General features: G+C 46.4%; 1 protein-coding gene across 1 annotated transcript in view; it reads right to left on the bottom strand.

Annotated features, from left to right (window-relative positions):
- The window catches only part of Tnfrsf11a (tumor necrosis factor receptor superfamily, member 11a, NFKB activator), a 31,354-nt gene extending 29,650 nt beyond the window's left edge, over nt 1-1,704 (bottom strand). Inside the window, exons 1-2 of the mRNA XM_013018895.1 lie at nt 1,660-1,704; nt 1,469-1,546 (exon numbers count right to left, since the gene is read on the bottom strand). Of these exons, the coding sequence (XP_012874349.1) occupies nt 1,469-1,546; nt 1,660-1,704 (123 nt within the window). The remainder of the gene's footprint in view (nt 1-1,468; nt 1,547-1,659) is intronic.
- Nucleotides 1,705-15,399: the final 13,695 nt, after the last annotated feature.

Genomic DNA, 15,399 nt, shown 5'->3' with positions numbered 1-15,399 from the left:
TAGAATCCTGTGGGGAAGGTTGGCTTAAACATCTAGTTTCATGCTGCTAAATCAGCCCAGCTGTAAGGAAAGTCATTATGGTTTCTATAATTACTTTTTCGCTCCAGTGAAAATTCACCCTGACACAGAACAAAGCAGAGGCTTGGTCCCCTCTGTCAAATTAAGAGGGAAAGACCTGCAGTTGGAGGTTCAATGGGGGATTTTCCCATAGACTTCTTTTATAAAATGTTCTCCATGCGTCTATTTAAGAATGGGGCTATGATTTCTGAGACGATAGCATCAAATTTCTGAACCTTACAGAACTGAACAAAGTGCTTTTTGTTAAGAAGGAGGTATCAAATGTGAAAATAACACTTAGTATAAGTCTTATTTTTTTTAATGCATCCTTGCAGAAAGTCCCTCTGGGGGCTGTTCCTTTCCAGAAAGCAAGACAAAGAAATGACAAGAGACCAATGTGTGCTGAACGTTACAACTGATACCAGCCCTTACTATGCTGAGCTCACACTACGAAATGATTTCTCACTCAAGTACTTTGTTGTTACAAGTAACTAAACAGCAAACAAATGAAAGGCAGCCTGAACGATTAGAGTTGCCTGCAAACAGACACGCTTGCTTCTTTCATTGTCTATTTTCTTAGTCAACTGAGAAGACACTCCAGAGAGCAGACAGAAGAGTCTTCCTCTCGCACTCCTTTCAGTCAATGTGTCAAAACACACATCCTGCACTGAAGGCATGACTCAAGCGTAGAGCACCTGCCCAGCAAGTAAAGGCCTTGACTTCAAACCCAGTATACCAAAACAACAAACAAACAAAAGCCAATAAAAACAACAAACGAAACAGGTTCTTCCAATTGTGATGTTCTGGGAGACCTTTTCAGGTTCCTTCTTCGCTGCTTTTCTCCAAAAAGAGAGCAGGTACTCTTTTCTATTTTATGTAGATCTTTCCTTTCCTTTCTTTCCCCTTCCTTTTCTCTTTCCTCTTCCCCTTCCTCTCTCCCTCCTTTCCTTCCTTCCTTCTTTTCTTGCTCTCTTTCTCCCTTCCTTCCTTCCTTCTTTTCTTCCTTCCATCCTTCCTTTCTCTCTCTTTCCTTCCCTTCCCTTCTACTTCTCCCTCCCTCCTCTTTTCCCTTTCTTCCTAATTTGTACTAGGAATGGTGGGAAATACATCAGGTAAACACTTTGCCATACTCTCCACCCCAGCTGGAGTTCTGCTCGTGACTACCCACAGTCATATGCCTGTAGATGGAAGGACACCCAGCCATACGTGCTGCCCACCTCCATCAAATACTTCATCCCACTGTGTTCATCCCACTATGTTGAGTTTCAGATTGGCAATGACGCAGCATCAGCAGGTGGAGACTCTCCATAAACACTAGCATTGTGATTCCTCATTTGGAAGCTAAGGACCTTTCTAGTAGGTTGTGGGAGATGTCAGTAATCTGCTACATCTACGTCCCTCACCCAATCACCTGTACTCCATAGAGAGGGATATTCATGTACACACGGAATAGACTTTGTAAGAATAAATTACTAAGATCAATCGTTCCCTGAGAGGACAAAGGGAAAACATAGTCATCAGAAGTGGGCAAAAGAAACCCCTGAAGATCTGAGAGTTTTCCTAACTATGCCACCTTTATTATTATTATTATTAATGATTTACATTACTAGGGTTTGAACGCAGGGACTTGTGCTTGCCAGAAGCCATGGCTGTAGCCCTTTTTTGCATTAGTTACTTTCAGACAAGTTCTCCTGATTTTGCCTAGGCTGGTCTCTGACCATGATCCTCTAACTTCCACCTCCTCTGTCGCTGAGATTGCAGGTGTGTGCCACTGCACTGCACTAGCCATGGCAAACAAGGGCTGCACCGTGGGGCATTCTGGCAGCACACATGGAGGAGGGGCTCAGCTTTTTGAAAAGCAAGCCCAGTTTCAACCAAGAGGTAGTGTCCTGTGGAACTGGGCCAGTAACAAGTGGTTCTGCGATCCTGTCTTCCTAAGCGGTCCGAGTCCTTCTGTGGTTTTCCATCTGGGCTTCAGCTGGTTAGATGAGCCACGCCTGGGCGTGGGCAGATAGGTTACTCACAATGTCTGCAGCTGAAGCAGCTCTAGATTGTATCTGTCAGTGACTTCTGTTAACTAGGCCGAATGCCCATCTAGACACTCTCATTTTAAACAAAATACAGCCAGAATTGCAATTTTATAAAATTTAGAGGACATAGAAAACAAGTTTTTTGTACAAATCCAAACTCCATTTCATGCTTCAGAGCAACACTACATAGACACATGAGGAAATGTGTGTTATAAATTAAAAATACAACCAGACACACTGGCGGCTCATGCCTGTAATCCTAGCTACTAGGAGGCAGAGAATGGGAGAATCACAGTTCCAGGCCAGCCTCAGCCAAAAGTTCATGAGATGCCATCTCCATGGAAGAAACTGGGTACGGTGGTGTGTGGTGTCTCTCATTCCAGCTAGGAAGAGAAGTATAAATAGAGTGGTGTGGTCTAGGCTGACCTGGACAAGAAGTGAGACTCTGTCTAAAAAACAATCAGAACAAAAAGAGCTAGGTTGTATGGCTAGGCACTGGTGGCTCATACCTGTAATCCTAGCTACTCAGGAGGCTGAGATCTGAGGATTCCAGTTTGAAGCCAGCCCAGGCAAGAAAGACTCCATGAGATTCTTATCTCCAATTAACCACTCAAAAACCAGAAGTGGAGCTGTGGCTCAAAGTGGTAGAGCACTAGTCGAGCAAAAGAGCTCAGAGATGGTACCCAGGCCCTGAGTTCAAGCCCCATGACTGAAAAACAAACAAACAAAAACCTAAGAGCTGGGTTGTGCTCAAGTGGTGGGATATCTATCTACCAAGTACAGAGGTCCTAAGTTTGGATCACAGCACCACGAGGGGGGAAAAATCTTAAAGCTAGAAATGGAAAATGGAATAAGGGAGAAAATCTGGGATGGCCTCAGCTCCCCAATGTGCCACTTGGCACAGCCCCTAGGGTAAGATTATCCCACCTGGGAGACAGTGAGCTACAGAATTTGTGGGAAACCCAGAGAGCCAAGGTTATACAGAGCCAGGCACAGGGAATGAGCCACTGCAGAGGGAGGCTTACCATTCATTTAAAAAACACACTGTGATGCATATCCTGAACAAGAATCCCTCTGCCAGAATTGTGGTCCGAACACCAGCAAGTGGGAGGTCAGACATTCAAAAGCCCAGTACAGTCAAAGTGAAGCTCTAGTATTTGTGGTGAATTCAACATGAAGAGAGATGTGTGTTTGCCGGAGGGGATTAGGAAGTTAGAGATCACATTGTGGTCAGCATGAAGTGGACATTCTGAAGAGAATTCTGGTCCTTAAAAACACTGTTACTAGCCTGCTACTAAAGGATTGTGGGGGTTCTGAAATACCTTTTATGAACAAATTTCTGTCCAATGATAGATCATGCAAACCTTCAACTCGAAGGCACTCATTCAATATGGTCAACTCTACTAGGGCCATTGAAAATGACAAATATGAAGCAACTGCTCCCCCATATGTATATGTATACATACAACACACACACACACACACACACACACACACACACACACAGACATATGGTCTCTCCCCAAAGGGGGATTGGGAGTCAGTTGACTTGACTGTAAAACATAGAGTAAGACCAGTCTTTCCTTCACCCAAGTCAGTCACCCTTTTCTCAGAGAACATTTTTCCTCATAAGAGAGGGTAGAAGACACAGTTTGGTCTAGTCTGAAGTTTACCACCAAAGATTGTCCACCTCTTTCAACAGCTCTGATGTCATCACGGCACCCAGGACATTTTCACCACACTCCCTTTCACCATTCTACTGGAAGTTTTGGCTGGGAGCAAGACGAAAAGCCAGACCTGTCCTTGTCATCTCTACGCTTTGACTAACAAGGGGCCATAGGCCTTGAACTGAGGAGGAAAGCAAGATAGAGCTGTGCACAACAGTCCAAGCACTGGAAAGATCCAAATTGGGGCCATAGGCCTTGAACTGAAGAGGAAAGCAAGGTAGTGGATAGAGCTGTGTACAACAGTCCAAGCACTGGAAAGATCCAAGTTCCAGCCAGGCACAGCACTGTGTGACTGTAGTCCCAGTACTTGGAAAGCTGAACCAGGAAGGCTGTGAGTTTGAGGTCAGCCTGGAGTATGCAAGGAGACCCTGTATCTAAAAGATGACAGGGAGGGAGGGTTTGAGGCACAGCTCAGGTTGTAGTTATCTGAATGAGGAGTCTCTGGTAAGCAGTGGGCCTGGGTTTGACCTCCAGTAGGGGTTGGGGGCGAGGCAGGGGAGCAGATCCTAAATTCTACTAAATCCTTGGTTGAGTCTAGGTTGCCCTACACAGGACAAGGAGCTTAGCCCAGGCACCTGAGCCTAGTGTTCCAATCTTTCTCAGCTCAGATAGGCTGGGTCTGGGGAGGAAGGGCAGGCTGATAGGGCACCACAGGGAGAAGTGGAAGGAAGAGCACTTGGGCAGCTCGAGGGGAGAAAGCAATGCGGACAGCCACAGGAAGGTGCAGGGCCCAGAGTCGGGCCTGGAGCCAGGTGTGTGCTGATGGAGAGGCAGGAACTTCCGGCCTTCCAGGAAGGGCAGTGAGGTGGCTGTGGGAGAAAGGGAGAGTCTTCTCCTTTTCACAACCCACAATCTACATTGTAAAGGCGGATGGACAAGAACAGAGAGAGGTCTCATGGGAGGAATGGAGAGCAAAGATGCTGTAGGAAATGTTGGTGCTGCAGCAATACTGATGGTGGAGAAATCTTCATTCCTCAGACATGTGGAATCACACAGCATTTGTCCTTTGGTGTCTGGCTTATTTCACTCAGTGTAACATCTTCAAGATTCCTCCATATTGTAGCATAGGCCAGAATTCCATTCATCTTTATGACTGAATAGCATTCCACGGTGTCCATCTTCTGGCAGATACTCAGGTTATCTCCATGTTTTGGTTATAAAACAGGATTGTTTGACTCATACTATAATGGATACTGGCATGGGCACATTTCAGTTCCAACATTGTTTCTTACGGCATTTTTACCTCCAGTGCATGTTCTAGTTTCTTGACATCCTCAACGACAAGTGTTAGGTTCTGCCACTGCTGTTCTTCATGGTCACAATGGGTGTGAAGTCTGTCAACGATGGTTCTGACTCGTGTTTCTGACAAGACTCATGGTGTTTAGCAAGTTTTCGTACATATTGCCCTCTGCATGTTTTCTTTGCAGGAATATCTGTTGAAGTCTTCACTTATTTTGTTTGGGAAGATTTCTTTCGGCCTGGACCTGCTCACGGGTCATAATTTAGGTACTGACAGTGCTGACTCGAGATGTGGGACTTGAGCTCGCTTTCATTGTCTGCGAGGAGCCCATGTGAGCTGGAACTGACAGGAGTGGACTCCTCCATGACAGCAAGCTACTAGGAGAGACTGGTCCCTGCTCCCTCGTGGGTCTCGTGCTTCTTCCCTGGCTGTGGGCCCGCCCCAAAACTTACTAGATGCTTGCTTCTCTTGGGCACACTTTGGCTATGTGATACCATCGGTCATGTTGTGGTGCTAGCACCAGGCTGTTTTCTGTCCAAGAAAACCTTTTTTTTTTTTAAATAAAGCACCTACCTTTTGATATTTTGTTGTAGTAATATAAAATGGACTAAGGCAATTTTCCATGCTTGTGTGTGTGTGTGTGTGTGTGTGTGTATAAAACAAATACACATGAAATAGAATTTATCATTGCAATCACTTTGCAAAATATTTTTGGAGTAGATATACTTAAAAAAATACCTATTTAGGGCAAGATTGATTCAAGGAAAACAAACTTCTAAACACTGAGTTAACAATGTCCTATTTGAAGTTGTACCATATTCTCCATGTCGATTTAGCAAACATTAAACAATTGGCTTTAGATACTGCCTTCAAAGTTGCTGTTTATTGAGCCCATCAGCATTTTCCCCCTAACCAATTCCACATATGTCCTTTATAGAAAGAGAGTGCAGCCATCCCTCAGACAGCAGCTTACCAAAGGCCTATTGATCTTTGCCCAATTTTGCAACTCTCCCCTGTTCCACAATGCACTTATTACCTCTGCTCCTTGAAAAGAAAACACAACAGCCCAGAGAAGAAGATGAGATGACTTTGTATTTCAAAACTTTGTCTCAAAGAGAAAAAGGATGAAAAAAAAGTGGGCAGCTGTGAGCTACTGGAAAAGAAAAGGTGCCAGGGCATGCTGTTTGCTAAGCACGGTGACTGGGAAGGCCTTGGCTGGCCCGGCCCCAGCCAGCGTGCCTTCCTTCTCCCAGTGCCAGCCAGCCTTCTTATTTCTAGCCATTCTTGGATTTATTTTCTTTAATTGCTCATTCATTTGACATGAGAATTGCTTTCTCTTCTTTTCTGTGGTATACATCAGTATCTTCCATGCTTGGCTTCCAAGAGCTTCTCAGTTACCTGGAGGGCAAGTGCCCTTCCAGACTCTTCCCCCCCCCCATTCAGAGGATGCACCAAGTTGCTATGGTCATAAAGTGAATCCCCCAAAGTGGCCAAAGAAGGAACTGTCCCCACTCCTCTACCTCCCCTCATGGAGCTTTGCTGACATGAAGTTCTATAGGTCTGGGGGCCTAAGACTGTAATAACTACACACACACACACACACACACACACACACAGCCAGCACTAGGGCTTGAACTCAACGCCTGGGTGCTGTCCCTTAGCTTTTTCACTCCACACTGGCACTCTACCACTTGAATCAACCTCCTAGGCCTGGAACACATGCCAGCCCCTGTCCCTGCACTTCCTCCAGCAATGTGTGGTCCTCGTCAACCTTCCAGGCTCAGATCAGCTACTACACTAAGTGTGAAATTGCTGAGTTCTCACCTCAGGACACACACACACACACAAACACACACACACACACACACACACACTTTTCCCCTCACTGGATCCAGACACCATTAACATTAGATGGAGCCACAGAAGAATCCACCGCGATGAGACACTTACTAAGTATCAGCAGTAGTGTGCTAGAGTAGTGTGCATATGTGCACCCTCACTGGTCAGGGGGAGCAAGCTGCTCAGAAGCTAGGGAGCTGAGGACTGGAACTGGGCTGGGCTGGTAGTGAATGCCCAGGTCCTAAGTTCATGGTAAGCTCTCTGTTTTTTTCAAAGACCCATGGTGATTTTATAGCTTCCCTTTCTAGAAGACTTACAAGAGTTTCCTACTTGTACTCAATCAAAGGCACACCCTAAGCACCAAGGTGGAAATATTTTACCAATCTGGGGCAAAATCAGAGACAGCCTGGAGATAAGCAACTGCAAAATGGAGATCAGAAATGTCTTTCCAGGCTTGAAGGTTCTTTTCCAGTGGGGACAAAAGAAGGAGGCTACTGGCCAGCACACATAACAGTGGCTTAGGTCTCTTTATGTTTACTAGAGAGGGGCTGTGTGACGGCTCACATGCTATTTTTGTCATGGGGCTTGACCTCTGGGCCTGGGCGCTGTCCCTCAGCGCTTCAGCTCAAGGCTAGCGCTCTACCACTTGAGCCACAGCGCCACTTCTGGTTTTCTGAGTGGTTTATTGGAGACAAGAGTATCACAGGTTTTCCTGCCCAGGCTGGCTTTGAACCGTGATCCTCAGATCTCAGCCTCCTGAGTAGCTAGGATTATAGGCATGAGCTACTGGCGCCTGGCTTCATGTTTTCATTTTTAAACCTTTTGAACACTGGAAATCAATGGGTTTCGGGTTCATGTCTACGTGTGGACAATTAGATCCAGTGTGGACTGTATAAAATTATATCCAGTATTTATATATACTGGCCTGTGTTTAGCTTTTGTTCACTGATCCTTAGTGCAACTACATTGTCATTGTCACCCATCTTACTGCCAGCAAAGCTGCAGATGGATATGACCAGAAGCTTCTCTGCGTTCTGACTCCCTCCCTTACCTGACTTCCTCTCCAGCTGCTTAAGAGGGTGTCTTTCAAGGAATTGAAACCACTGTCAGTAATGGAAAGTGATTCTGATATGTGTCACAGTGATGACATCAACGGTATTAAGAGCAGCAGCTCCAGAACCGTGAACAGTGCCATCCACCTCACAAACTTGGGAGGCCACACATTTCAGCTTTGACAGAAGGCCAGGGCACACGTGCTCACCCCAGGCCGGTGCTGGGCAGGCAGGGGGAGTGGGAGGAGGGAATGCCGCTCTCTGGGGGCAGCACTGTGTGCTTCTGATGGGGACAGGGCAGAGAGGAGTCGGAGGCGCCGCTGCCTCCGGAAATGGCAGGATGGTTCAGTAAGTCACATTCCTCCTGAGTCAGGGACGGATGGCAGGCAGGTTCTAAAGATGCTCTGGGTGCCTGCCTTTGATCTCTAGAGGCCTTTACAGTGCTACTAAACAATTCTTCTAGAAAGTTCTCAATGAACAAAAGAGGATGTCACAGATCCCACAAATACAGACTGGCTCAGGGTCTTCCAAAACACTAGACAGCTTCCTTCCTTCCCAGCATTCTTGAAGACCTCTCTCTCTATGCCCTCTGCCCGGGGTTGGGAAGGTGGCTCAGTGGCAGAGCACTTTTGAGGCCCTGGGTTCGATTCCTCAGCACCACATAAAGAAAAAAGCTGGAAGTGACACTGTGGCTCAAGTGGTAGAGCGCTAACCTTGAGCTGAAGAGCTGAGGGACAGCACCCAGGCCCAGAATTCAGGCCCCACACCGGACCCAAAAAAAAAAAAAAAGCTCTATGCCCTCTGCCCGTCACGGAGCAATTGGACCACAGTTGTTCATGATTAAAATCGAGGCCCCCACAACAGACGCCTGGGAGAGGATGCTAGGAAGGTCTGGGAGAATGTCTTGGCCTCTCCGTGCCTCTGTTTCCTTAACTTCCCAAGGAGGGAGAAGTACCCAACATATGCTGGACACACAGAAAAGATCTGAGGCACAATCAGTGCTTTCGATGTTAATTGTATCCAGTTGTTAACACAGAGCTGTGCTCAGAGCCTTGGGGTGGAATCCCAAGGTCTTGACCTTCATCAAAGTCACCTGGAAACCAGCACCGCTAGTTCAAAGCCAGCCCAGGAGTCAAAGTCTGTGAGTCCTTTCTTTCTAATTAACCAGCAAAAACCAGAAGTAGAGATCTGACCTATGAGGTAGAGCACTAGCCTTGAGTGGCAAAAGCCAACGGTAGAAGGCTTTGAGTTCAAGCCCCAGTACTGGCACACACACAAAGCTACTGAAAGTTTAAGGATGGTATGAACAACCTGCGGGGGGGGGGGTGGAAGGGGGTTGGGAAGTAATGGGTTGGCAATATGATAAAGATCAGAATTACAGACATTTAATGGCCTGTCTTCACCCTGATTAAAGAACAACTTTGAGGAAGTAGGATCAAACTGACGTGTTAGATTTAGGTCTGCTTTGGAGCAGGCATGAGTGTATGTGTGCGTGTGTGTGTGCACGCCAATACTGGAGCTTGATCTCAAGGCCTGGGCAATGTCCCTGAGCTTTTTTGCTCAAGGCTAGTGTTCTATTATTGAGTCACAGTTCCACTTCCAGCTTTTTGGTGGTTACTCAAAGATAAGAGTTTCATAGACTTTCCTGCTTGGGCTGGCTTCAAACCCCAGTCCTCAGATCTGAGCCTCCTGAGTAGCTTGGGAAGTAGCAGGATGTAGTTTCATAAAAATGCTACAGTCAACATCCTCATGCCTCTTCTTTCATGCACTAATATGTTAAAATTCTAGTAGTGGGCGGAAGTGGCTCTTGCATCCTCAACGCTGAACAGGAAATGTAATCAGTTCTTATTACTCTGCTGAACTGAAGGGGTATTTTGGGTAGTTGATTGGAGACCTGCTAGCTAGCCTTTGCTCGGGCCAGACACAGCTCCATATCACCTGCTGGTTTCGGATCTGGGGGGAATGGAAGGGGTAAGGGGGGCGGGACTAAGAGAAAGGGAAATACTCCTGTTAGGCAATAACGACCTGCCAGGAAAACATGTCACACAAGCGAGTTTTGCCAGGATTTGTGTCCAATATAAACACTGCTTCTTTGGGGTCAGGTGACCTATCTGAGGCCAGTATGGGGAGACCAGGGGTCGGGTCACACCTGCTGTGATGCTGGACCCCTTGGGAATCCCTTGCTGTTGATCACTTCAGTGAGTTTCAGAGCTCTGCTTCCATGTGCAGTTCCAGGACAGCCCCAGTAAGGAAATGGCTCTCAAACATTCCAGAGCACACAAATATCCTGCCTGGGCCAGTGCCCTGGGGCTTTAGCTTGTTTACCTCTGAAGAACTGCATCTCTACCTCCTGAAAAGTAAGTCTGAAGATATTGGGGTTCAATCACATGAACTTCATATCCTCTCTCTCCCTCTCCCTTTCCTCTCTGTCTCTGTCTCTGTCTCTATTTCTTTTGGAGAAAATGCCATTCTTTATTTGAACAACACTGGTCGGACAAAAGATAGTAATTTCCTTAGTTATGTTGTGGGAAATAGAATCCTAATGGTCAGATGATAGACCTGTACCATAATAAAACTGACATGTTGAATTGAAACTCCTTCGTACAACTAAAGATAATTTTTAGAATTTAAACAATAATAGTTACAGTATGAACTAATAGGCCTAACAGCAGTGTGGTTTACACCTGTCTGTTGGCTACCTGCCCTGCTTCTGAAACTGTCCCTGAAGTGAGCTTCTCTTCTTACTATTGCCTTGACCTGATTTGTGCCTTTTCTAGCTCTTCCCTGACCAATGCAGTGGCCTCCTTTAGTCCAGCTCCACCCTGGCCACGCCTCCTTTAACACACAAATCTGATCAGGTCCCTCAATTCTCACCCAGCAGCGAGATCATATCTGAACTATTTTGCTCACACCAAAAGCCTTGAGTGCTGGCTTCTGCCTTCCTCTCCTCCATATTAGAGGCCAAGCAAGCTCTCTAAGGAAGAGAACTGTATGAGGGCCCTCCCCTGAGGCCGACTACTGACCACTCCAGAAGCATCCCTCCCAGAGCGCGCGCGTGCACACACACACACACACACACACACACACACACACACACCTCTTGTCCCTCTGTAGTGCTCAACCTCCAATCTCCTGAGGACAGGGGCTGTGGCCCTGAGACTCTGTCTCCTGCCTATCACTGTGTTGTGCAGTGTTGGACTTGTGACAATAAAGAACACACATAACAGGAATTTGGGTTTGTCACTCCATATTGAATATCCTTTCCTGCATGATCAGACTGAAGTTTGTAAGAGGCACCTTAAAAGGTTTGTAAGAGGCAACCTAGCTTTTGCTGGGGCCTGTACATGAAACTGAAGTCTCCCCTAGCTTTGTGTCTGAGCCATGATCTGGCTCTCCTCCGTGCCATTGCTTCGTGATCAGGTTTGCAGGAGGTTCAAGTAAGCATCTGGTGTGGAAAGCAAACTGCCCCTCAAACAGGCTTTGATTTCTTCCTGTCAAACTTTCAAAAGCCACTGTGTTCCTGTCCTGTTGCAGTAACAAAGTGACCACTTCTCCAAAATTCTTCCCAGGACACATTGAGCTAACGGTCAACCAGGCGTCATACCCATGACATAGGGCTGGTTTATCTCTGCACACCTTTCTCATCCACTATCCCCAATTTGCTCTGTTCAGCCTGAAGCCATTGTCTGCACCCCTGAAGATGGCTGGAGCTGTCCTGAGTGCTGTCTCCCCACGGCTGCCAAGGAATCATTCTCCTTTCTCTGCCCTTCCCCATGTCTCTTTATTGGCATATAGGCAAGTGGCTGGGCCTCACTTGAGACTCCAAGACTTTGGGCCTGGGGTCTCAAAGCCTGTTTTAAGTCTATGGCAGTAGAAAAACAAATACAGATATAACGTTGTTAACACAGCCAGGAAGAAGGAGCTTCTGCCTGCTAACTTCTATCCCGTGGGGCATCTTGTGACAGTGTACCATTGGAACTCAGTGGCATGGGACAGCAATGCTGAGTGGGGGAGGGGAATCTCTGGCAGGAAAAAGAGTCTGAGCATCTTTCAGCATCAGGACAGAAGACACTAGCAGTCTGTAGCCTCCCTCAATGCCTACAGGGCTCCCAGCCTCAAAAGCTCACTAGGAACTTCAGAGGGACCCAGGCTGTTAGTGGAAGCCCATGGCTACTTCTTGCTTTTGGGAGGGCTCAGTGTTTGGGAACTGGGAAGATGAGCTGAACCCTTTCTAGGGGTAGAGTCTAGAGAAAGCCCATACGAAGCACCTGAGGGAAACACAGAAATGAAAGGTGCTTGGAGGAAAAATCACCTGCGAAGCCTGATGGGTGGTTTATCCCTGTCGTCATATTTTATAAACATTTTTTTGGTTCTGGTAGTGGGGCTTGAACTCAAGGCCTTGCTCTCTCACTTGGCTGTTTAGCTCAAGGATGGTGCTCCTACTTGAACCACATTTCTGCTTCCAGCTTTATGCTGGTCAGTTGGAGATAAGAATCACAGCTTTGTCTGCCCAGCATGAACTTTGTCTGTTCAAACACTACTCCATGTCAAAAGGTAGAATGGTTTCTTCCATTTTGCAATGGGTCTCTTTGGATGGATGTCAGATAAAAGAGCACAGCAGGCCAAGTGTTGCTGGTTCATGCTGGTAATCCTAGCTAATCAGAAGGCTGAGATATGAGGGTCTCGGTTTAAAGCTGGCCCTGTCAGAAAAGTTGGCGAGACTCTTATCTCTGATTAACCACTGAAAAATTCAAGAAGTGGAGCTGTGGCTCAGGTAGTTGAGTCTCAGCCAAAGAAGAGGGTGAAACCTTGAATTGAAGGCCTAATACCAGCACACACACACACACACACACACACACACAATCACCTGCCAGGCACAAGCCTTCCTCTTCTAGTACTGAAATACATGGAGATGGAGCCAGCAACCTGTGGGCTTAGAGGCAGGTCTACAGAAATAGGCCAATCACTCTCCCAGGCAGCCACCTAGCCAGCCAAGAGACCTCAACAAAAGCATCAACCACTTAGACTGAGGATCATCAGGTGCAGAACACAGCTTTATATCAGCCCCAAACAACAACAAAAAAGTCCAGACAGCATTTCTAGAATCTATTCTATATCACATGGGAGAAACATGAATGTTTTTTTCCCCCATGAATTCCCAAAATAGGAAAATACAATGAGGGAAAATTTCAAATCCTGCCACAGCAGCTAAAGTTCACACTACCCCTTCTTAAAAACAACACCCTGTTTAAAGGAGCCACGTCTGTCTGGAACTCCCCTTTCCATGGCCCCATAAAATACTGATTTATCGACCTTCAGACACACATCTTTATTGTTCCAGCTTTCCTGGTGCAAGAACCACTAGCAGATAACTGAAAAAGCAAATTCATAGTTCCTTATCAACATGGAGAATGTGTTCCTAGTACAGATTTGCCATGGGAGGGGAAGTGATAGATAGGAAATGAGAAGAGAGGCATCTGAAATGCTTATCAGCACACTGAACTCAAAGGCCACCTGTCTGTCTCTGGAATTAATCTAGATCCAAGCCTCCCCTGGAGGATGAGATGCTGTGGCAAGAAGAAAGATGCAGTGGGCATCCACCTACCCACAAGCTTGAGCCCCACCCTGGGGATTTCCTCTGAGGGGGTCTCCCCATAGGCCTTTCCAGGGTCTTGACACCTACCTTTTTCTTACTAGTGTGCCTGGTAAGAAGCCATCTCAGTAAGGGTCATACAGGCATTATCTCACAACTATTAAAGTTTACTGCCCCATCTGTGTGGTGGAGTTTCCTGCATTTAGAACTTTACGCTCTCTGTAAGGTCATAAACATTATGTGGTTTCTTTCTGGCAAGATTCCTTTGTGTCTGCGCCACTCATACCATCCTCCTGACCTAGAAGGCTTTCTTCTTCACCCACCTCTTGGACCCTTGGTTTCATACTCATCTTTCAAGATACCTCTTCTTCCAAAGCCCAACTTTACTTGCTCCCTCCTTCCTCTGCTGTTCCTGTGCTTTATTTTCCCTTGCTTCTTTATTATCAATCCTCTCCGCTAGACGGTGGCCTATGACGACACATCTAGGTCCCCATCCTGTTTCTCACCCGCACAACGATTTACATACTGTCAATATATCTTGTCCTGGGAAGGAAGGCATCTGACCTTAGGTTGTAGAGTATGCCAATTACCTTGGTGAAGAGTGTGCATCTGTATTTTTTTCCTTTGAATAACAAGTAGGATTATCAATATAAAAAAACAAGACTTGGGTTGAGAATGTGGCTTGACGGTAGAGTGCTTGCCTAGAATGCCTGTAGTCCTGAATTTGATTCCTCAGTACCAAATAAAGGCGGGAAGTGGTGCTGTGGCTCAAGTGATACAATGCTAGCCTTGAGCAAAAGATGCTCAGGGACAGTGCCCAGGCCCTGAGTCCAAGCCGCAGGACTGGCCAAAACAACAACAAAACAACAACAACAAAAAGCAAACAAAACCCAAAACCCACACAAGAATTTGCTCAGTGCTAGTGACTCATACCTGTAATCATAGCTACTCAGAAGGCTGACACCTGAGGATCCCAATTCAAATCCAGCTCTGGCAGGAAAGTCTGTGAAGTCTTATTTTCAATTAACCATCAAAGAGCCTGAAGGGAAGCTGTGCCTCATATGACAGAACACTAGCCTTCAGCGTAAAAGCTAAGGGACTGAGGACCCAGGTTCTGAGTTCAAGCTCTAGTACCAAGACACATATACATACACATACACACACACACAGGACTTTCTTTCAGAGACAAATACCCTTATCATATCTGAAAACAAATTTAGTCATATTTAGAAGCATATCTAATCACAGAAGTGTTTAGAAAGACTAGACAACAATCTCCAAGGCAAGCTGAATCTATCTCAGATAACATTGTGTACACTTAAATCACTTCCTAGAAGCCAGTTTTGCCAAACACTTCGTACACTCAACTCTTAGTTAAGCAAAACCCCAAGCTTTCCCCAGAGTGGGTCCCTAATCACACACATGGATCCCTGATTTTTTTTTTTTTTGTCGGTTGTGGGGCTTGAACTCTGGGCCTGGGCGCTGTCCCTCAGCTCTTCAGCTCAAGGCAAGTGCTCTACCACTTGAGCTACAGCGCCACTTCCGGTTTCCTGGTTGTTTATTGGAGATAGGAGTCTCACGGTCTTTCCTGCCCGGGCTGGCTTTGAACCGCGATCCTCAGATCTCAGCCTCCTGAGTAGCTAGGATTACAGGCATGAGCCACCAGCGCCCGGCTGGATCCCTGAATTTTTTAAGTGATCACATGAATTGTCCAAAATCAGCAGCAACTGAACAGAAGGAACGTTGGTAACACTGTATAACACTGTATAACCGTGATTAATTCCACTGTAGCTTAGCCAAGTCTGCCACTCAGAGAATGTAGATTGGGTAGAAACTGAAATAAGCAGGAGACCACCCAGGA

Source organism: Dipodomys ordii, unplaced genomic scaffold (genome assembly GCF_000151885.1).
Source record: "Dipodomys ordii isolate 6190 unplaced genomic scaffold, Dord_2.0 Scaffold43, whole genome shotgun sequence".
In the NCBI taxonomy this organism is placed as follows: domain Eukaryota; kingdom Metazoa; phylum Chordata; class Mammalia; order Rodentia; family Heteromyidae; genus Dipodomys; species Dipodomys ordii.
The sequence above is the reverse complement of the archived record's forward strand: the minus strand, read 5'-3'. Positions and strand labels throughout refer to the sequence as shown.